This window comes from Sinohyriopsis cumingii, unplaced genomic scaffold, assembly GCF_028554795.1.
Source record: "Sinohyriopsis cumingii isolate HCF-2022 unplaced genomic scaffold, ASM2855479v2 utg000349l, whole genome shotgun sequence".
NCBI classification, from domain to species: domain Eukaryota; kingdom Metazoa; phylum Mollusca; class Bivalvia; order Unionida; family Unionidae; genus Sinohyriopsis; species Sinohyriopsis cumingii.
Genome location: NW_028315889.1, coordinates 1,799,683 through 1,825,074, shown reverse-complemented (window position 1 = coordinate 1,825,074; position 25,392 = coordinate 1,799,683). Strand labels below are relative to the sequence as shown.

At 34.5% G+C, this 25,392-nt stretch overlaps 1 protein-coding gene across 1 annotated transcript in view; it reads right to left on the bottom strand.

Annotated features, from left to right (window-relative positions):
• The window catches only part of LOC149774317 (protein phosphatase 1H-like), a 51,573-nt gene that overhangs the window by 14,440 nt on the left and 11,741 nt on the right, over positions 1-25,392 (bottom strand). The window contains exons 2-8 of the mRNA XM_089945448.1: positions 24,524-24,680; positions 21,129-21,227; positions 17,635-17,781; positions 15,549-15,661; positions 9,646-9,730; positions 3,882-4,000; positions 674-737 (exon numbers count right to left, since the gene is read on the bottom strand). Of these exons, the coding sequence (XP_089801574.1) occupies positions 674-737; positions 3,882-4,000; positions 9,646-9,730; positions 15,549-15,661; positions 17,635-17,781; positions 21,129-21,227; positions 24,524-24,680 (784 nt within the window). The remainder of the gene's footprint in view (positions 1-673; positions 738-3,881; positions 4,001-9,645; positions 9,731-15,548; positions 15,662-17,634; positions 17,782-21,128; positions 21,228-24,523; positions 24,681-25,392) is intronic.

Genomic DNA, 25,392 nt, shown 5'->3' with positions numbered 1-25,392 from the left:
TGACATTTTGACCTCAAAATCCCTTGAGCTTTTTTCAAATATTTATTTGTAATGTCTGAAAGTCATCTATCCATTAAACTGTACTGCCAAATCCTCAAATGTGAAGCATTGGTCATGCAACTAAAACTGGCTTTTGACCTTGGCCTTCAGTCACTTGGGATATTCACTATTTCTAAACACAGCTGTGGGCAAAGACTGCTGATAACCCCTTGATGCAACAGAAGGCATTGACCTTAAATAAAACAAAGCAACATCTGATCTTGGACATAGTGATTGATATGTCTTGCCCTCTGTGATATTCTTCATATGTGTGTCAAAAATGAACAGGGATCTCTGGTGGCTAAGTGGTCTAAAGCACTAGCTTTTTCAGATCACAGAAATCTCACCACTGTCCACATGGGTTCAAGTCTCAGGCTCCACCAGTGTAGGTATGTGAGAAAACATGCCAGTAGCCTCCTGCATGTCCTGGTTCATCCTAAATTCTTCCTCCACCATATATAATGGCCACCATATAGCATATCCTGTGCTGAAAAATGGCATCAAACCCATATACCAACCAAACCAAAAGTGAACATCCTGTCATAATCATATTACTACAACTGCATGCTATAAATTTTAAGGACTTCGTTTCTTCTTTGTAAATGCACAGAACAGACTGCATTATACACCCTACCTTTTTTCCCTCTCCTGTCACCAGTGGAAACCTGAGATCTTGTTCATCTACTTTCTTCATCGACCTTTAAATTTAAATAAAATGATATTTTGGTTCAAAATTATTAATAACTTAAACCAAATGTGTTTTTGATTTGTAATATTTTGATACTGTTTGGTATCATTAAAATTAGTTAATGTAATGCCAGGCAACTATTTTTCCCAATGTGAATGCCAGGTCAGGTAAATTAAAAATAGAAAAAAATAATGATCATGTAAAAGACTATTATGGAATTTTGCACATTTCTCAGTGGCAAACATTTGGTCATTGACTTAATCCCCCCGGGTACCTACAGCAGGTTGCCTCAATTATTTCCATTTAATTCCAAAGTTGAGAGTTTGGTGACTGCTACTGGCTAATATTCATGTGTCAGCTACTCCTTATCTGATTAAGTAATCACAGTTCATTCTACAAGTCCCTCAGAGTGAACCCTCAAAAAAACAAGACTTGTGAATGTTTCTCTTCTGTCAACACACCAACATATGGTAGTAGTTCCTTTCATTTTTGCTTGACAAACAAAATGTCTATTATCTAGTACATGTACATGCAGTGTAAATTTATCTTGCTGTTTAAACATGAGAAGTAATCCTCCATGGTTTAGACAATTAAATTCCAGTTCACAGCCACTTTTGTTTTAAAAAACCCAACAAAATCGAGAGTGAATTCTCAATTTATGAATCACATAATGACCCAATCATGAGGCTGAATATACATACATGTTTATTTTTAACTCCACATATACTGCAAGGGACTGGCCACTTCATTTATGGTGCTAGATTGTTCTTCTGACAGGCATATATTTTATTCTTTCATTCATCACCAGATAAATTTATTTAAAAAAGAAAAGGAATGGCATGGTGTCCTTTGTATAATTAAAATCTAAAGTTCAATCACACCTCCATAATCTTGTGACTGGATGTCAGTAGAAATAGTACAAGATATTACTGAGAAATCGTCAGGGCAGAATCAGGGTTCCCACCCGCACCCCACCCCACTAAAAATGTACACATAGACAAACATATCATCAACTGTCACTTGAAATTTGACCATCTTATTATTCTTGCACACGTTTCTTGGGTATTATACACACTTTGAATAATTATAAACGTACATTTTTGCGTTGGTACCCTTTCAAGGAAAGTCAGGGCGCTTTTGAATTCTGAAAACATCTCCCCACCAACACTTGACCAGATCCGGCCATGCTCATGCATGGGGTAACTATTAGAACTTGTGCAATATTATTTCATATCAGTCAAGTATGAATGCAATTTTGTTGTAAAATGTTTGACATCTATCATTCTTTTCACTGCCAAGAGTGCAATAATACTAACTCTCTTAAGATACTTAACATTTATTGCGCAAACTGCAACAAAAGAAAGGAAATAAATGAGAAATGTTGTGACAAAACTTGGTATTACTGCTACTGATAGATCTTTTATTTGTCATTTAAAAAATTCTGAACACCACGACATATATATTTGTGTAAGAGTCAATTTCAAAATTTTCTCTGCACTTTCCTTTATTTTATAGAACAGTGCAGATGAAAAGCTCTGAACACATTTAAAATAGATTAAGAATGCAACAAAAACTTTACTTTTGACATTTAGGACAATAAAATCTTATCAGAAAAGGAATCAAGTAAATTTATAAGTATTTTCACTTCTGACTCGAAGAACCATCTCTGTCAACAACTTTCAATGTTTGAATTTGTATGACGCTGAAATGTTAAGGTTTTGAAATGTGGATGTCATGCTTTGTCTGAAGAACCAAGAAATGAACCAAACCTTTCAGGATGTATCAAAAGACCATATGACCAAAAACTAACTTTACTGTGACTAATTCATTAAGTTTCCCTGGAGGCAGCTAACTCCTCTTTGCATTGCCATGAAAGAGAAGTGACCTCTCTCTGTGTTAGTGATGTTTGATCTTTGTAAAATGGATATTTCTGACAAGTAAGACACTGGATGATCTCTGTAAAATGGATATTTGTGACAAGTAAGACAATGGATGATCTCTGAAAAATGGATATTTGTGACAAGTAAAACACTGGATGATTTCTGTAAAATGGATATTTGTGACAAGTAAGACATTGGATGATCTCTGTAAAATGGATATTTGTGACAAGTAAGACACTGGATGATCTCTGTAAAATGGATATTTGTGACAAGTAAGACACTGGATGATCTCTGTAAAATGGATGTTTGTGACAAGTAAGACACTGGATGATCTCGGTAAAATGGAGGTTTGAGACAAGTAAGACAATGGACGATCTCTGTAAAATGGATATTTGTGACAAGTAAGACACTGGATGATCTCTGTAAAATGGATGTTTGTGACAAGTAAGACACTGGATGATCTCGGTAAAATGGAGGTTTGAGACAAGTAAGACAATGGACGATCTCTGTAAAATGGATATTTGTGACAAGTAAGACAATGGATGTTCTCTGTAAAATGGATATTTGTGACAAGTTAAACATTGGATGATCTCTGTAGAATAGATATTTGTGCCAGGTAAGACACCATCAATGTACTCAAATCCTCAAACACAAGACTGCAGTACTCAATCTAACACTCTCAAAAATGTTGTCAAGGAGCCATACAAAAATGTGGCAATACACTGAAAGGATGTCATGAGATCAAAATAATGTCCAAGATTCGCACAGTGTGTCACATCACAATCATGTCAAAGTTGTGCGGTGTGTTATGTTGGAATGTCATAATTTTGCACATTGTTATACAACAAGGATGTCATTATGATGCCAAATCTTTGCACATGTCACAATGCTACCTAAGTTTTGTATAGTGTGTCTTGTCACAATGAAGTCAATGTTTTGTACAGTGTGTCCTGTCAAAATGAAGTTGAAGTGTTTGCAATGTCATGGCTCAATGATATCAAAGTTTTGTACAGTGTGTCATATCACAATGATATCAAAGCTTCAAAAAGTGTGTCAAGTCATAATGAAGTCAAAGATTTTCATAGTGTGGCATGTTATAATGGTGTCCAAGTTTCTCAGTGTCTCATGTCATAATGATGTCTGAGTTTCTTAGTGTCATGGATTTTATTGCTGCAGATATTGACATACAACCACAAAGGTGTATTACAATTAAAAAGCTTTTAGAAAAAGTTTCTTTTTGTTATCTACACAAAATTTAGTTAGTGTCCACTTACCAACCTGCAGTTTGGGGAAATTTACATAAGACGTGTTTTCCTATATCACCCTTATTAAGTCTTCGGCAAAACTCAAGACAGCTGAATTCATCATGCAAAAGTGGTGGCTTGATAAAGCCCTGTAGAAAAATAAGAAACTTTTTGTTATAAAAACTGCAAATTTTCACACTTTAAAGACTTGATTAAGCAGAAAATATTATTAATTATAGTAAATAATTAATAAATGGACAAATACTGATAAGGGCAGATTTATGCCCCGAGATAAGAGATAAATTGAATAGTTTTTAAGAGTACTTTCCACTACAACAAACACACACACACACATATATATATATATATATATATATATATATATATATATATATATATATATATATATATATATAAATATATATATATATAAACACACATATGCACATCAACACAAGATAATGAAACACTGCAAACGGTGAATTTGATTCCTAAATAGGCTTGTATTAACAAAAAAAGCACCAACTTTACTTTGGCATCTTCAAAGTCCTCAAAAACTAAATGCAGTTGCAAACATGCTTAATTTTTTAAAGGAGACATGTTGCAATTATTTAACACATACACAAATTGTATATAATGTTCTTGCTTGGGCTCATGCCTAATTAACCGAAGGGAAAAACAAACTGTGTTCTTGGTTTGCCAGCTAAGTCCATCACCCTTTGGGCCTACTTAACAGTATCACACAAAATTTTTTTTTCCCCCATTAGACAAAATTTTATATGGAAGATCATACTTCTTTTTTGTTTCTGACTGCATTGTGGCACCATCATTAGTATAAATCATATCTAATAAGAGTATTTGGATGACTAAAACGTAGACCTTTCTGGGAAAAACTTATTCCACATCTCCTCTTGGCCACTACATGTCAACAAGGTAATGATTACAGGTACTGATTACGTATGTGACTGACCTGAGCAAATTGAATAAATTAATACATTCCCATACTCACTTATTAATATGAATAACCATATTCCACAGTACTCTCAAATGCTATACAGCTACATCAGAACTGAAGAAAACAATGACACTTTAGTAGTCATGACATATGGTTACTAAATTTCATTGCATCCTGAAAAATCCTCATGCAGCATTATTTAGCACAACTATCCAGTTACTTTAAAAGAAACTTTGACATTCAACTGAAAAAAGCTTTCAAATGTTAACTTAAAGAAGAATTAAGATATTTGATGAATACTTGTTTAGACATGCAACTGAAATGCCCATGCAACTAGAAAAAAACCATTCACATCATGCTTTTATTTTTTATTCTTGATATGTCATCAAAAACTAGAAAACAAAATATGCCTATGGACAGTATGATTACTTACCTTCTTTTCTTAAAAACTGAAGAAGAAAAAAATTTGAACTGTCTCGATAGGAATGATGCTGTGCTGGCTGACAAAACTTTCCAGGAACTCAAGATAAGACCAATTCTTCTTTTGTTTCAACTGATGAGTGTTTAAACCAGCTCTGATATTCTTCAGTGATAAAAAAGATTTTCAAATCAGCTTTTGTGGTGGATATATTGGCACCATTTTTATTTAGGACCAACAAGACATCAATAAGTCTTATGGTGGAAACCCCATGATGATGATATGAATTTCTCTTTTGGACGAGTAATGATAACAAGATTTACAAGATGGGTACCATGGTGGCCACACTGGATTATCAGACTGGCACCTATTCCATTTAGTACCAACCAGACACCAGAAGATGTCATCTGGTGAAAGCACAATGTCAATATGACCAGTCATGTAAGAAAAGTAATGATAACAAGATTTTCAAGCTGGCCTTTGTAACACTTATATTGGAAGTAAGATCAGCAGTGTTTTCATTTACAACAAACTAGATATTATACAAAGTCTTTCAGTGAAATTCCCATGCTAATATGACCATTCATTCAGAAAAAAGGAACTACAACAAACATTTTCAAGATCACTATTATCGCTAGCATAAGGAATGTCTGAATGGCACCGTTTTAATTTAGGACCAACCAGACATCATAAGAAGACTTTCAGTGAAAACCCAGTCTGATATGACCATCCATTTCAGGAAGTGTAGCAATAACAAGATTTTAGACTGGCAGTCATATGGGTCAACACATTGACACCATTTTCATTTAGTTGTTGTTGTTGTTGTAGGGTTTAGCACCATTTTTCAGCACAAGATAGGCAATACATGGTGGCCAATATTAATGGTGGAGGAAGAACCAGGGAAAATCATGGAAAGAACCACCAACCCACGAGAAACTACTGGCAAGCTTTCTCACATACCCACATTGGCTGAACCCAAGACCTGAACCCACGTAGACAAAGGTGACATGGCAGTGATCCGTAACGGTGAGTGCATTTGACGTTTTCATTTAGGACTAAACAGACATCATAAAAATTCTTTCATTGAAAAGTCCATATTGATATGACCATCTATTCAGGAGGATCAAGATTTTCAAGATGGTGACTGTGGTTGGCCATACTAGACATCAACTCAGTAAAGTACCATTTTTGCCCAGGACCAACTAGGCAATAGAAGAAGTCTTCTGGTGAAACCCACATGTCAATATCACTTTCCACTAACAAATCTGTGTGCTAAAAGAATCAAAAGTGCAAATAATTGTCCACTGTGCTGGATATAAGTAATTAAGGCAAGAGCCTTCAGTTGTCATAGACTTCTTGTAAAATCTATGCTGTTTGAAACAAGTTATTACATCCTGAGTGTCTGCGGACAATATTTTACCAATGGCAAGATAAATAATTACATACCATTTGTCTTTAAATCATATTTTACCAATGGTTACATCTTGGGACCATATGTTACCAATGGTTACATAATGAGTATTTTGGGACTATATATTATCAATTATTACATACTTAGTGTCTTGGGACCATATTTTACCAATGGCATGAACAATGATGTGGCATTCACAAGGCACCTGTTCATGAGTAATTTACAAAGCATAAATCAGTGACTGATACACAAATGGAAGACAGAAGTTTCCAAATGCAGTCAATTTCCCTTAAGAACAAGGGCAGTGGCCAATATTAAGTGTTTTTATGCTAAGAAGATATTAACTTGTTGAAAGTTAAAACATAATCCTGCAATTCTAACAATGTGTGTTCACAGCAAATTTTGGATAAAATACTTGCCTGATGGAAAGAACAGAGTTTACAATGAAACAGCAGTTAATATGTAAGGTGAGAGCAAGAGTTGTATGTCATGCCCCTATGCTGGTAGACAATACAATCCATCAAGTAGAACATAAAGAAGAGCATAATACACAATGCCATCCATCAAGTAGACGATAGTAAACTATCCATAATACACAATGCCATCCCTCAAGTAGATGATAGTAAACTGTCCATAATACACAATGCCATCCATCAAATAGAAAATAGAAAACTATCCATAATACACAATACCATCCATCAAGTAGAAAATAGAAAACTGTCCATAATACACAATGCCATTCATCAAGTAGACGATAGTAAACTGTCCATAATACACAATGCCATCCATCAAGTAGAAAATAGAAAACTGTCCATAATACACAATGCCATTCATCAAGTAGACGATAGTAAACTGTCCATAATACACAATGCCATCCATCAAGTAGAAAATAGAAAACTGTCCGTAATACACAATGCCATTCATCAAGTAGACGATAGTAAACTGTCCATAATACACAATGCCATCCATCAAGTAGAAAATAGAAAACTGTCCATAATACACAATGCCATCCATCAAGAAGAAAATAGAAAACTGTCCATAATACACAATGCCATCCATCAAGTAGAAAATAGAAAACTGTCCATAATACATAATGCCATCCATCAAGTAGACGATAGAAAACTGTCCATAACACACAATGCCATCCATCAAGTAGACGATAGAAAACTGTCCATAATACACAATGCCATCCATCAAGCCTTCTTTGTTATGCTAATTATTCCCACTTATCTCAAACCATGTTAAGTCGATAACCTGGTTATGTTGGGCATAAGTTTCAGTTCAAAGTAACATGTGGACCCACTTAATTCAATGAAATACAACTTTTAATGTCTACCTCAAAGAAATTTTACAAGAATGATCCAGCGTTTCCGATACTACTGGTATGTTGTACTGGCAAGGATGGAAAAAGTCGGCACAAGACCAGATTTTATGGGTACAAATGCTAATCAATCAATCTCATCAATGCATGGTTTATCACTTGCATAGAGTGGAGAAAATCATGTTGTAAACAATAATTTAGAGTAAGGAAACTGAATGAACGCGTTTCTGATCTGTACATAAGCTGCGTTCAAAATGGACATTATCACATGTCAACGCCATGACAATATAGTTTGTCCCACACAACATCATGAATTTGATCTTATCTATAACTCGGAAAATTATCAGGTTAACATCATTAAATGTAGCTACAAATACCTATTTTGTTTTTCACAATACGTTATGCTTGGTGTGAGTGTAAGCCTTCAACTTCAGTATGGCTAGATCATGTGACTCACAATAATCTATAAATAGAAACCCGCAAAATTCCAAACTTAGCAGCCCCCCCCGAGTGGTTATTGATTTGTTCTGAAGAAGAGTAAATAAATGCAGCAACAGTATTGTAAAAAAAAATCCATAGTGCCCAGTATTTTTTTATAATGCAATTATCGATCGCTGTCCCATGATTACATATTCTTCAACACAAACGGAATGAAGCAGAAAGCGATTGATAGAATCAAAATTTGAAACAAAAAGAAGAGTGTTTTCATTTGTATTGCTTTTATCTTGAATATAAAAGTCTTGCAATCCATCAAAGAGATTAGCTGACTCTCCTTCTGGTGCTGTGTTCTTGCCGATGGTCACCGATCAAAGTCGGGAGGGATACGGACTACAACTGTATGAATGGAATAAGTTGGCTTCATACAGAATTTAATGTTGAGACAGTTAACTTAAACGACTTGAAACACATTTTACAGTTTGTCAGTACATGAATACCGACAGCCCCATCTTCTTCCAGTACAGAAGCAAATTTTTATCAGTAAAAACCAGAGTATACTGGTGTAAAGGAACTTCTGACGAAAGAAAAAAAAACATGATTGATTTTCATGCACAGTATTGGTCAGTTACATTTTGCTGCTAGTCACAAGTCAACTCTAGCAAAAGAAAATACTTATAAAAAAAGTATAGTCCTACATGTACAGGTACTTCAATCGGCCTAGATTTTGGATAGCATGAGAAAATGATTGTATTGCTGAGGCTACCAATGGGATGAGGCTATTCACAGGGAATTAAAAACAACTTTAAACTACTGACATTGTTGCAGTAACATTTTGTTTTAAAAATGCGACTTCTTACTTAATCTCATTTAAAATACCTCCAATCTTCTTTTTTCTGCAACCAGGCGTGATGAATTATTGTTTTTATTGTGCATTAGAAATGCCATTTATTTTTAGAAACAAAACTCTCATTTTTTGGTACTTCAGATGCATAATCATTGTTCTGCAGTAGATTTATCAGCTAAATCCTGCTATATTGGGACCCGGCTATGTCGATGATTTTTTACACACCCCGATGTAATCAAGATAACAGGGTTTGACTGTAGCGCATAACACACTACACAGTCCATCAACTAGAACATCCTTTTCTGGGAACTGTCTACTCTACATGAAGAATTTAGTGTGTATTACAATTCATATGTGCATTAGATAAAATAAGAGAACTAGCCTAGGTCTGACCAGTTTTAACATACCAAGTATTTAAGTCTGTCTTTTTCTGACTCGGGTGTAAATTCTTTGGACATCTGCTCCACCTTTTCTCCTGTAAATAATACTGCCCTGTAAGTAAAAAAGTTTTGTAAGAGATATATCAAATGTCACATTGTTGGAACAATAGAAAGTTTCTTAACCCTTTACCTCAGGCAAGCGCCTTAGGATGCCTCTACTACATTAGCATGGAAGCACCTTTTGACGCATCTACTCCATTCGCATGGAAGCGCCTTTTGATGCCTGCTATAAACATCAGCAATTTTAAGCGGGTTTTCGTAGCGCCACCTTCGGAGGGAAAACCCATATTAGATACTACATTCATTTCTGTGAATGACCATTACGTCAGATCACGTGGTCACTGTTTATGCTCTGGTCGAAATCTGTTATTTAAAGTAACTGGGTTTTTATTCTCCACTCTTCCTAATGGAGGCTGCGGATTTCATTCAGTACTTACAAAGTTTTCACGATTAGAATCACAACTATGAAAGATTCAATAACTTGGGTAAAGGCTCTGATATTGATGTGGGCAGCAATTAGTTTTTATAAATTATCAAATTCAGATGACTTAGTGATGTAGACGCTGACAAAAACACTTGTAAATTCTGAGTATGAGAAATGGCAGCTACGGTTGGTCATGCAGCTTGACTTACTTGACGGTGAACGAGTTTTCTCAAGATTTTAAAGCACATAAAAAATTCTTCTGTGAAAAATAATTACACAACTATAACGAACGGACTTTACTCTTAAATTTTTCCACACATAATAGACGTGTACCAAAAAGGTAAAATGGTTAAAATTGCTGTTAAACGTAACATACACTACACTGCTTAACAGTTAACAGGCAGGCCTATGAGTATGGAGTCGAATAGGTAACAGGTGTTCTATTTATAGTGCACTGCACTGGGTAACTTTGCTCTATGAGGTAATGGGTTAAGATGTTCAAAGATGATGGTCATAGTGGTTGTTGTTGTTGTTGTAGGGTTTAACGCCATTTTTCAGCACACGATAGGCTATACATGGCGGCCAGTATTAATGGTGGAGGAAGAACCTGGGAAATCCCCGGAAAGAACCACCGACCCTACTGGCAAGCTTTCAAACATACCCACATCAGCCGAATCCGAGACTCGAACCCACGCAGACAGAGGTGAGATGGCAGTGATCTGTAACGGAGAGTGCTTTAGACCACTCGGCCACTCGGGGCCCCTTCTGTCATAGTAAACTAACATGAAATTACTATCTGCCATCTTGTGAGTCATTCATTCATAAGGACTGTAAACTGGAAATTTATTCCCAGAGTTCCAAAAGTGAGTGTGTCTGAGACAAGAGACGATGCTTCTGCAGAAAATCTTTCAATAGTGTTGACAGCATTTGTCACAAGAACAATTGTTTCAAGGTTTGAATTTTTTCTTTCTCTCTTTATCCATATTTGATGTCACAAAGCAACATTTGTCTAATACCGAACACCTCTATGCCAAGACACAAAGTTGGTCAAATTCTGTTCAGAAGTTTCTTTTGGACAAAATTTTCTAAGTGGCTTCTGATTTTAATGGTGGAATAACATCATATTATTTGTACAAATTTTAAGTCTTTAGGCCAGGATGCTGTTTTGTCAAGTCTGGTCAGAATCTCTAAAGAAGTTTTTCTGTGCAAGCTATTAAATAAATGTTATTCAATTTTTGGCCATTTCTGACAGTGGCAGCTTAGCCTAATTTATATGAATTTAAAGAACTCTATATATCCCAGGATGCTTCTTTCTTTCAAATTGTGTGACATTTCTTTCATGGCTTTTTGTGAAGAAGTCATTTAAAGAATTTTTTTTCTAGTTTTAGCAATAGCAGTCATATTTGACGGTGGATCAGTATCAGTTGTTTAAAATTTAAAGCTCTCCATTCCAAGATATTCTGTACAATTTTATCAACTTCAATTAAGCAGTTTTTGAGAAGAAGTCGTTTAAATGTTTTTCTTTCTTTTCATAATAGAGGACATATCTGAAGATGGAATAGCATCAACTGTGTGAATTTGGAAGGTCTTCATGCTATGATTGTTCAAACAAGATTGGCCTAAATGTAATCAGTGGTTTGGGAGAAAACCTAGTTTAAAGGGTTTTCTGTTTCTAGTTTTAGCAATGTCAACTATATCTTATGGTGGATATGCATCATTTGTATCAATTTTGATGTTCTTTGTGACATCATGCTTTTGTTAAGTACGATTCTGTTCAGTGCCTTTGGGGAAGTCATTTCAATGTTTTCTATTGTTTGCAATGGTGGCCTACTTGATGGCAGACCAGCAACAATTATACAAACTTCAAAGCCCTCTATTCCATGATGCTTCCTATCAAATTTGGCCCAAATCCACTGAAAGGTTTTTGAGAAGAACATACTTAGGTTTTTCTATTTTTAGCAACAGTAGCCATGTTTGATGGTGGATCAGCATCTTTTAAACAAATCTGAAAGCTCGTTATCCTAGGATGCTATAATGTTCTGTCAAATTCTGTTCTGCAGTTTTGGAGGACAAAGCATTTCAAGGCTTGTCTATTTTTAGTAACAGCAGCTTTACTGATGGAGGTGCATCATCATTTAAAAAAATTGGAAATCTTTATGCCAGGATTCTTTCTCTCAAGTTTGGTGAAATTAAATATTATTAAAATTTTCTTTTGTCATTATAATTTATAGCAATCAGAATGGCCAGGCTCTTTTTAATTTTCTGGGGTTCATACCTGTATGAACCCAATTTTTTTAAGCCATGCTCACCTGTACTACTTTTCTGTACATAATGAGGACTATATATAGAATGTTGGATCACTCACCTGCACTATTTTTCTGTGCATAATACTCAATGAGGACTATATATAGAATGTTGGATCTCTCACCTGCACTACTTTTCTGTACACAATACTCAATGAGAACTATATATAAAATGTTGGATCACTCACCTGCACTTCTTTTCTGTACGTAATACTCAATGAGGACTATATATAGAATGTTGGATCTCTCACCTGCACTACTTTTCTGTACACAATACTCAATGAGAACTATATATAAAATGTTGGATCACTCACCTGCACTACTTTTCTGTACATAATACTCAATGAGGACTATATATAGAATGTTGGATCACTCAAACTTAGCTTCTTATGTAAGATTTTATTTATGAACCAAATATTGGACTTTCTCAAATAAAAAAGGTATCTTTGCTAATGCTACAGGTAAAATACACTTTAAATGAATAAATAAACATTGCCTACTTATATAGCTTGATATGAAAGACATGAAGGTACCCTGAGAAATTCATTAATATTTGTGTGCATGTATTAATGTATGTTATGAAATCTGTGTACCCTTACAATGTGGAAACTTTAAATTTGTTTTGTAGGATAAGATGAAACAAAATAAAAGAAAAAAGAAAAATATTTTGAGGCCACATGTGGTTTGAAACCTTTGCATTAGGAACACAATGCTTTAACCAACGAAGCTATGCAAACACATACCAGGTATTAGATAGAAAACCTGTATAGCCTTCTTATGTGAGATTTAAATCTTGAAGCAAATACTTGACCTTTTTTTTCTCAGATGAGATATCTTTGCTAATGCTACAAATGAAACACATTTTAAATGAATAAATTAACATTATCTGCTTACATATCTTGATGTGAAAACATGACGGTACAGTGAGAAATGGCATTATGCATGGTGATTTGTATACAGTCCCAAACATAGTTGAAAATGAAGAACAAAATTGTGTTTTGCCTGAAAACAATGAAACAGTCTTTGTGGATGATGATTCTATCATGCAAGAATGGATTTTGATTTTGTAACTGATATGGTGACCTTGTCTTCAAATGAGAAGTGGGCAAGGCTTAAAAAATGCTTTTCTCTGGCTGTAGATATATATCATGAATCTTCACTGTTCTGTATCATTACGCCTTCAAAATGAAATTCAAATTATGATTACATAAAAGAATGTTATTAAACTATGAGTTTATATAACTATTTATGCTGTTGAATTTATTTTAGGATTCACTTTATTTTTTTAAAATTCAATGAAGTATGAAACGAAAAAACTGCAAACTTTGTATCATCTGCTTTGCAGTTTGCACATCATTATTTCTTTTCATACTTTGTTGTCATTAAATTTTGGAGAAGTGATTTAAAGGTTTTTCTATTTGTAGTAATGGTTGATACATTTGACGGCAAAACAAAATGATTTTCAAAAAGCTGAAAGGTCTTCCTGATATGGATGCTAACTATCCAATATGATAAAACTCTGTTCAGAAGTTCTGGAAAAGACATAAAAAAAATGTATATTTGTAGTAACAGCAGCCCAATCTGATGGCAGATTACCTTCGGTTGTACATATTTGAAAGGCATCTATGCCAAAGAGATCTCTGTTAAATTTGGACAAAATTCTGTTGAGTGAATTTTAGAAAAAGTTCTCAAAGATTCTCTTATTTTCAGTAACAGTGATAGAAAGGTACTCAATGTGCTGTATTACATTATTCTCATATTCTTCTTTTAAAGCTTTTAAATCGGCATTGATTTGTCACTTTTTTCTGATCTGGCATGTTTTGAAGTTTGAAAAGATCCATCTGCTCTAACATTTTTTGTCATATAACACAAACCATAAAACGTTTCACTTAACATCTGGCACCATTTTCTATAGAAATATAGACTGGTTCAAAAACTAACTAACTTATGAATAAAATGAACCTGTTAGGCAAAGTTCAATTTTGAAGAAACCCATCTGTTTTAATGGAAATGGGGTCATATACAGTTGCTATAAATAGCAAATAAGGAAAGTATTCTTATTATATTCTTAAGCAGCAGTCACCTTTTTAAGAAAATACTCAAATTTATGAGTGGAATTAAAGAGATGACAATAAAATAACAAAAACAAACTTTTTATTTGTTTATTTTTATTTATTTTTTAATGTAGCAAAAAAGCATAATCCATATGCAGTCTCGCGGAAAAATTTAATTTGGTGAAAAAAAAACTTATGATTACACCAAAAGCATAATGGTTGGCATGTATGGAGTTATACTCAAGAAACACTCTCTTTTGTCTTTGATGAGTACTTCATAAGAGTGTCAAACAATTATGCCAACAAGAATTCCCAGTAATTTAGGATAAGACCATTTCTTCCTTTTAACTGTGGTGAAACCATCTCTGATATTCTTCAGTGATAAGATTTTTAAATTAGCTGATGTGGTGGACATATTGGTTGTCAGATTTGCACATTTTCATTTAGGACTAACAAGACACCGTAAAAAGTCTTCTAATGAAAAACCCTATGTTAATTTGTCATTCTGTTTTTGAGGTGTAACAATGACAATTTTCAAGATGGGTACCATGGTGGCCATATTGGGTACCTGACAGGCACCATTTCCACTTAGGACCAATAAAACATCTTTTGGTGAAGGCACAATGTCAATATGACCAGCCATGCAGGAGAAGTAGCAATAACATGATTTTCAAGACGGTTATTGTGATGGTCATATTTGAAGTCAGATTGACATTTTCATTTAGTACCAACATGACATGAATGTGCGCATGGCAATCCTCCACACAGATTGGAAGTAGTGATAACCAAATTGTGTGAATGGACAGAAAAATGACAACAGGCTATCCTCTGAACACTCCTGATCTATGACCATAAGAGTTTTAAAAAATAGATCTGTGAAAAACATGCATGTCTCCCATGGAAGTTACATGACTGTTCATGCCAGTTTCAAAGAATGGTGCTAGAATACATGTAATATTGCTGGTTATTACAACAACAATAACAAGTCCCCCATTGGAAAGTAATATTTATTCCCTTCCCATTCGACAGGTGAGATAAAAATCACATGAATAATGCTTACAGATCTTAGGTTATGTCAGCCAAACTCACCTGCAATCACCAGCATTGGCAACATAGAGTTTTCCTAGGAACAAGATGGCTACAAGAGCTGTGCAGCCTCCTTTGATCAGGTATGTTGACCTTTCTCTTTCAATCTGCTCATCCTGGAAAAAAAAGTTGCGATGGCCAAAGAAACTTGTTAAATCATCTAACACAAGAAGCTGCTAGGACCTGCATGTTAAAAAACCACACTAACTGTACTCAACTTCAAACAAATTGGCTGAGAACTCAAAAATAAGTTTTCCGTTTGGTTGTTACAGTAGTTACACCACTGCAAGAGAAGTTAAGCCAGACACAGTTTTGGTAGGATAATGTATGCCCTTAGATGATTTCCTACCAAATGCAATAAAAACTGACCCAGTCATTCTGAAATAAGTTTGATCGAAACTGGCTCAGTCATCATAGACAGTAAACTTGATCAAAACTGACCATGCTGTTCTGGACAGTAAGTTTGTTCCAAACTGACTTATAGACATTTTGGGCAAGAAGTTTGATCCAAGCTAACTTATAGGCATTTTGAACAAGAACCTTTATCCAAGCTGACTTATATATATTTTGAACAAGAACCTTTATCCAAGCTGACTTATAGACATTCTGGACAAGAACCTTTATCCAAGCTGACTTATAGACATTTTGAACAAGAACCTTAATCCAAGCTGACTTACAGACATTTTGAACAAGAACCTTGATCTAAGCTGACTTAAAGACATTCTAGACAAGAACCTTTATCCAAGCTGACTTATAGACATTTTGAAACAAGAGCCTTGATCCAAGCTGACTTACAGATATTTTGAACAAGAACCTTGATCCAAGCTGACTTATAGATATTTTGAACAAGAACCTTGATCCAAGCTGACTTATAGACATTTTAGACAAGAACCTTTATCCAAGCTGACTTATAGATATTTTGAACAAGAACCTTGATCCAAGCTGTCTTATAGACATTTTGGACAAGAACCTTTATCCAAGCTAACTTACAGATATTTTGAACAAGAACCTTTATCCAAGCTGACTTATAGATATTTTGAACAAGAACCTTTATCCAAGCTGACTTACATATATTTTGAACAAGAACCTTTATCCAAGCTGACTCATAGACATTTTTAACAAGAACCTTGATCCAAGCTGACTTACAGATATTTTGAACAAGAACCTTTATCCAAGCTGACTTATAATTTTTTGAACAAGAACCTTGATCCAAGCTGACTTACAGATATTTTGATCAAGAACCTTGATCCAAGCTGATTTATAGATATTTTGAACAAGAACCTTGATCCAAGCTGACTTATAGACATTTTGAACAAGAACCTTGATCCAAGCTGACTTATAGACATTTTAGACAAGAACCTTTATCCAAGCTGACTTATTGATATTTTGAATAAGAACCTTGATCCAAGCTGACTTATAGACATTTTAGACAAGAACTTTTATCCAAGCTGACTTACTGATATTTTGAACAAGAACCTTTTTCCAAGCTGACTTATAGACATTCTGGACAAGAACCTTTATCCAAGCTAACTTATAGATATTTTGAACAAGAACCTTGATCCAAGCTGACTTACAGATATTTTGAACAAGAACCTTTATCCAAGCTGATTTATAGATATTTTGAACAAGAACCTTGATCCAAGCTGACTTACAGATATTTTGAACAAGAACTTTGATCCAAGCTGACTTATTGATATTTTGAACAAGAACCTTTATCCAAGCTGACTTACAGATATTTTGAACAAGAACCTTTATCCAAGCTGACTTATAGACATTCTGGACAAGAACCTTGATCCAAGCTGACTTATAGACATTTTGGGCAAGAAGTTTGATCAAAACTGTCATTCGGTTAAGAAACTGTTTGCCTGCTTGCTCTGCTACAGAAACAGCAACCAATGCTTGGAAGTGTCCCCTACTTTGGTAGAATATGTCTTAAGCAAAATTTCTACAAATACAATTTAGTCCTACTCAACCATTCTGAATAAGAAGGAAAAATAGCAAATACTGATGAATGAACAATGGATGCCTGATTGATGCAAAGGTTATTCAATAAGAACACAAAAGTGAGATAATAAAAAAAAAATCATACCATAGCCAAAAATGCTGACTCGAGAGCACCAATTACAAGATCATCCACACTGAAATTACCAGTCAAATCAAGCTGATCTCTTTGGTTTAAATTGTCTGAAGTCTGTAATTTCTGCAATATCAACTCTATTACTGATGCAAGCTTCTCCTGTAAGATAAATACACCAATATTCACACGACAAGATTGCACATGAGTAAAATCATAAGAATTTAAGTACTTTTATAAAAGTAACCAAAAAAACCCAAAACAAATGCATGAATTATTTGGTCTTTAAGGGAAAAGTAACACAACTCAATGATATATTAAAGTTTTTCAAAATAGTTTTCTATCTTGCTTAATAAGAAACTTTAAGTAAACTACACATAAATTTTTACCTCATTTAAGTAACTTGTTTACCACATGTGAGGTAAGATATTCACAAAGCTATAAAATCTATCCAATAATATTTGTGTATTGTCTTACTTCAGGTGTAAATTTTTCATTCTGAAAATAATTTCATCTTCTGAATAAGAATTTCTTCTTCATTTTACATTTTTCTCATAAAAACCAATGCCCACCTCAAAAATGTACTGTGACTTATGACTAAACAAAGCTAAGAATGCTTAATTAGATGGAACTGATCAGTGTTTTCTCAATCCGTAAATTTCACTTGAAAGGGACATAACTCTTTACTCTGCAATGATGTAGTGACTGAAAGTTTCTGTATGTCTACTACCATACAATACAATTTTAATTCCAGCCAAAATTTTCAGTTTTAAAACAATCCTTGGTTTGAATGAGTCAAACTGAACAAAAACATACCGCATTTCATGTCATTTTTCATGCAGGAAAAAAACAATTATTGATTTCACAGTATCCTAAGTTATATGTAAAGTAAATAGTTATCATTTTGTGGAAATGATCATGTATGAAAAATAAAGGAATTGTGCATAAACAAGGTCTCCAGAACACAATATTAGACAATCCACAAATGTACAAAATAAATGTAACAGTTTTTGTCTCATTCTGATCTAAAGAATCCAATTATAATAAAAAAGTCCAAAAACAAACTTTTATCATGAGAGAGAGAGAGAGAGGTGACTGAAACAGTAATGTCTCAATGTGCAGTACAAACTCATCTACATTTAGCATATTCTTTGTAGTTATTACAGCATTCTATGTTGACAAAATAATTAAGATGCTACGAACATGTATTATTTATGGGTGATAGTTATCGGTGTAAAACACTGTCAAGAAGTTAAGTGCAACTTGTATTCGTACAGCAACAGTTACCTCATCAAATTGCAATTAAAACAAATAAAACAACTCTAACAAACTTGTTTTTAGTTAATGTGTGTGTGTGTGAGAGAAATGAAACAATGATGTGTCAGTGTGAAAGACTATTCAGGGCGGATTTTGTTTGTAGTTTTTAGAAAGAAAAAGAGAGATCGCTGGTTGATTGAAATCTGTATTTTCAGTTATCAGACTATTGTGATCTTCCTCATGGACTAGGACACTACTATATTCCATTATCAATTAACACCTCTAAACCAACGATTCATTCTTGTTTCCATTACGATATACATTGTCACAACAACCACATGGCTGTGCAGTGTTATTTACATGTTAATTAAATGTGATAAGACCATTGCCCTTGTTATTCCAGTTGAAACCAGATAAAGGGCAAGATTCAACAGAGGAAGTCAAATCAGCGAGGTTACCAATAAGGAAATGAGGCTATCCTTAGGGAAATGAAAATCTGTCACTGTCCTATCAAGATCACTTGTCCATACAGCAGATGTTGTAAGGACAAGCAATCACATGCATCACTTGTTATTTGTACTTGCAAATAATGATAACAATAGAGGGGTGTATCGTAGAATAAAAATGTTAATTATATCAATCTCAAAACAGTACAAGCACTTAAAAGATATTATATATGTACGAATGTTTTAACAGAGTCAGTGGTTTTCAAACTTATTATAAAAATTGACAAGGTTTTAGATTTTATGTCTGTATGACAATAATGAAACAATATGACTAAACTGACTAATGGTCTGTGGTCTTCACTTTTGCATGTACCGAGATAATTTTTGTTGGATAAGAAAACATCAAAGGGCTTCCGAACTCATTTTAAAATGCATGTGGTGTCACAGTGACCTACATAATAAAGAGCACTAATTAATGATAATGTTTAAGGATATTTACTGTAAAGGCCTTTGTCCCGTTGTTAATAAACATGCAGTAGAAGAGATTGGAATGACAATAAAAGAGTTTATGCATCAATCATTGTATTTTCTCACCAATAAAAATGACAAGTAGGGCAGACTGATGAATGAGAGTAGATTCCTAATCAAAGAATTGCCATTTCAGCAAGAGATAATTAAAGGCCTTTCTGTGCTTTTATAAATGGTGATTATTTCTTTATTTCCTGTTTAATTATTCAATGTCATGTGCAAAGTTAACAAATATGTTGGGTCAGTTTTAACTGAGGCAACAAATAGATATGTTCTTCATTTGGTATTATATGAAACATATTCTCGGCAAACAATGTATTCGTAGTTTGACATATATCATACATCGGTATTTTCCAAAGTAATTTGAAATGTGAACCTTCCATATTGATTCAAATAAAGAAAATATAAAAATATGTTGTTAAAAAGTAATAAAAGAATGAAATGAATTATAAATGGCGATTTTTTGATTTCTTAATCTCCTGTTTTATTATTCGATACCTTGATTACAAATTTATTGTAATTTAACAAACCAAACTGTTGGATAACTTTTAAAATTGAGGCAACAAATGGTTGTTTTTCATATGCTCAGACAAAATTTGTTGGTAGTTTCTCAAGGTGAACTCTTTGAGATATAATCTAATGTCAGTTTTCCTCTAGGAGTTTCTCAAGTTGAACTCTGTGAGATAAAAATCTGACAGAAGTATAAAAAAACAACAAAAGAAATGTGTTAATCATTAAATGAAATATCTATGCCCACCAACATGCCTAAATAAATGTGTTAATGAAACATGTATGCCCCACCAACATGCCTAAATAAATGTGTTAATGAAACATGTATGCCCCACCAACATGCCTAAATAAATGTGTTAATGAAACATGTATGCCCCACCAACATGCCTAAATAAATGACCTAAATGAAAACCTTAGCTCCAGGGAAAAGGGTTATGCTTTAAAAACCAACCACATTTATGGCAGTGGGACATAAAAAAAAGTATGGAAACAGACAGAGACAAATAAATATACTGTCAGTAGTTCTTTGAGCTTTTTTTTATGTTTTGGATCACAGGAGTGATAGCAGAATGGGGTATATTATGTGTTGTGTGTGTGGCAGAATGAGGATGAAGCAAAACTGAGATTTATGAGGAAAGAGTTTACTGTTCAAAATAGCCTTAAAAGTCTAAGCCATATTGTCTGAGTTCTCCCAAAACAGTGATTATCTGAACCATTCCACTGATGAATTCATAAACTGATCGCATAACAAGTCTAGAACTTACGGACCTGTAGATGCTTGTGAAGCAAATTTGCTGCCATGATGGCTGCACCATACCCAGCATGCCCATCAAACATTCCATAGTAAGTCAGGATCTCAGACTCCATCTGTAAGTACATGAATAGTAAATCTAGAACATCAAAATGGAGTTTTTACCTTTTAAATCTGAGTTCAATGACAAATCAATGTTTAATTGTACTATACTAATTAACTGTTCCAATTCTTCTCTGGAGATAACATCAATCTTACTCAGGGTCTGGAAAGAGTAATTGTAATGCACTTTCATTGCACAATGTAGTCAGAGGTTCCATAAAAGTGTGGCACCTAGGATCTTAAAGCCATTCACATGTCATCCAAGTCTAGGAGACATAAAATTTCTAATGGACAATGAAAAATACTATAAATATTTTAGATATATGTGTGCTAATAAAAGATAATATTTGAGGTACAAGTACTAGTACATGAGAACACTTGAGGTACATGTACTAGCATATAAGAATACTTGAGGTATATGTACAAGTACAAAACAATATCTTAGATATATATACTGGTGAAAGACAATACTTGAGGTACATGTTCTAGTACCAGACAATATCTGAGATATACATAATATACTAGTACAAAATAATACCTGAGGTACATGTACTAGTACTAGACAACATTAGAAATCTGTACTATTACATTACAAGACAATATCTAAGATATATGTACTAGTACAAAATACATGAGGTACATGTACTAGTACAAGGTAATATCTAATATATATGTACTAGTACAAGAGAATACTTGAAATACATGTACTAGTACAAGACAATATCTGATACAAGAGAATACTTGATATGTACTAGTACAAGACAATATTTGATATATTATGTACTAGTTAAAGAGAGTACTTAAAGTACAGGGGTATTACAGTTGCAATTGAAATTATGTACTCAACAATACTTCAAATATCAGTACATGTACTAGCGTAAGATGTATTTGATGTGCAGCTAGGTGCTGCATGAATCAAAACAAATTTTCACTGCACTGTTGCTTCTGTTGATCACAAGTACTATCCACCATCCCAGTGAGCTATCAAACACAAGGGCATGTCATTATTACTAAATATTTTTTATATATACAATTAACTGCTGAATAACCAATAAGCAGGTCAGTCCAGCTTTATCAAAGTCCATTTTAATCAAATCCATCTGAACTGACATGGCATGTGGAGTTAATCCACTTTGCATGAATTGGCATAAGAGTCGATGCCTTCAGGTTGACTGAATCCTTATATGAGGGTACATATGCACTGGACTAGGCATTCACCTGGTCCATGACAAGTGTGAGCGTGATTATGATTTTTAACGTTGCTTTAACAATTTTTCAGTCTATTACTATGATGTCTGCAGTGTGGCAGTTCATAGTGATGTATAGCAATGGGGAATCATGCCGCATACATGTAGCATGATGTCCCACCCAGTCACATTATCCTGACACCAGGCTGACCAGTCCTAACACTAACCTCTTAATGCTGAGCGCCAAGCGAGACAGCTGTTAGTACCATTTTTGTAAGTCTTTGGTATGACTCGGCCGGAGATCGAACCCAAGACCTCCCTCTTCTGAGGCAGATGCTCTAACCACTAGGCAACCGGAGCAGTGGTCCATGACAAATAAATCTTGAGGTTTTAACTGGTCCATCCTTAAAAAGCTCTCCCACTGATATATTCTGAAAACATCCCAAAGTCATGATTTCATGCCCGCTGGCAGGAAAATGTGTTTATGTCTCCAACATGACACTATAATGTCAAGAACAGTGTAAATTCCTTACCACTTATCAACTTTCCAGATTTCAATTTGTGTACATACAGATTTTTAACATTTTAATTCTGAAGATTGCCTAAAAATGAATATATGTCAAGCATCAATCAAATAAAATTTGGTTTATATTAATAAGCATTTAAGTGTTATTTCTCAAACTCACATTGCTGAAAAATGCTTCAAAATGTAAGCACAATCATGGAAAACTTTCATGGCAGGAACGTCTGTTTGGTTTGGTGTGAATGAGGCCACTAACTGAGGAAATCTTAAACTGTTACCAAAGCAAACAAATCTTAATAATGTTAAGTACATCTAATTACAATAACCTGCACAGGAGCAAACTGGATTCCATCTTTCATGAAAGTGAGAGAGAGTGAGAGGAACTTTACTAAAACAGTTAATGATCCATAACTTCTTTAGATCAGGTTCATCTATTTTTGCATTTTGCATAGTATGCGACATGAAAATTAAAAGAAAACAGTAAAACATTAATTTAATTTGGCATTATGTATGATGTATTATGTTCATTAGAACTAGCAAATATTTATAATTAACTGAATGATCATTTTTTCATTATCAGACAGTAAGTAAAATGCCTATCAGTGATAATGATGTAGATAAATCAGTGACTAACTCTCTAAACCTCTTTTGAGCATGCTTGAAGGAGTCATAAGCAACAAACCATGCCCATTTTATTGAGACCATGTCCACTTTGCAGTGATCATCGGATGCGACTGTATGAGAATCATCATGTGCACACTATTCCCTGTGAGAAGCCGCAGCAACTCCATCTAGATGTGAGGATAGATGTTGGAGGTTTTTCTTAACCCACAAAGTCGTGTAGCTTTATTTTAATTTTTTTCCCTAATGCACATGATAGCAGAAATGTGCACCAATTTAGTGCAGGACTGAAACCTGCAAAAACCCCACAATCCTGTCCTTTAGGTACAACACTGATCCTGGGTTCCAACACATACAAGGGTATCTGATCAACACTGATCCTGGACTTCAACATATTCAATTGATTCCCCACCCAGGGTCAGTTGTTGTTGTTGTTGTTGTTGTTGTAGGGTTTAAAGCCATTTTTCAGCACACGATAGGCTATACATGGCAGCCAGTATTAATGGTGGAGGAAGAACCCGGAAAACCCCCGGAAAGAACCACTGACCCACGAGAAGCTACTGGCAAGCATTTTCACATACCCACATTAGCTGAATCCGAGACTCGAACCCATGCAGACAGAGGTGAGATGGCAGTGATCCGTAACGGAGATCGCTTTAGACCGGGAGGTAATCTGTAAGAGGTACTGACCTTTGTTCATACAAAGTACAAAGAGGGAGACTTTTCCAGTCAATGGTATGTGATGACTCTTGGGTCATTAATCACAATGAATCTCAGACATGTGAGAAATACCAACTCTAGAGTTATTTGAAATTAATGTAAAATAACTCAAGCCCCCTAGGCCCACCTCCATAAGCAAAATAAAAAATTCAGAAGCTGTTGACACAATCTAAATTCAAAGACATATCATTGACCAGTTTTATATGTCTACCTCCAAAAGTGAAAGAGTGATTCAAGTACATTAAACATATGTACATACGGACTGTAGCGCTATATCTCTACTGCCTGATGCTACAGGTGACATGGTGTTAGGACTTTTGTCTTTCTTGTTTTCTGCAACATGCGGAGCTTTGATGATAATGTGCCATGTTGCCACCTGATCCTCATTGAAGTCACTTTTTCCTCCATTAATTGACCTGCAATAAAAAATAGTAAGACAGAAAGTTAGTAATACAGACAGGTGAATAATATCGATATGACTGGATCTATCTCCATCATCCTGCACAATATTTTGTGGGGGAAAACAAAGAAAACGTTTGAAAAGAAGAAAAAAAAAGCATGAAACTGCAAAAGACTATAAGGAAATACTATCAGTGAAATTTCTGAGTTAATTTCAACTCCTTAAAGGTTTACCCATAATTGTTCTCTTTTTCTTTTTCTTTCAACCTGCAAATGTAATAAAATGTTTAGACAGGCATTTTATTTGCCTTTGCTGCATCTTCACTAGCCAAGATTCTGATATGATAACCCTACCTACATCTTGGCATACTCAGCAGATATTTCTGTGCTCCAGGTCTGTGAATTTCATTGGATGCAGCAGCAAGCCACCATGTACAAATCAAAATTAAGTTGTTCAAATTTGAACACTGTTTCAACATAACTGAGACAAGGGGTGCATGCAACTTTAATGGACTGATAAAAAAGCAATATTCCAGTGCTGGTCCATGATTGCACAAATACCATTCACTCAAATACATCAGTAATGGTTTCCTTCTGGTACATAGTCATACTTTCAAACTTAGGTGGCACTCTACAGTTTCGTATTTTGCATAGGGTTAGAATTTTAAAGAAAAAGAATTTCCCTGGCTTTCTTCACTGGTTATACTGACTATTTAAAAAAGACCTTGT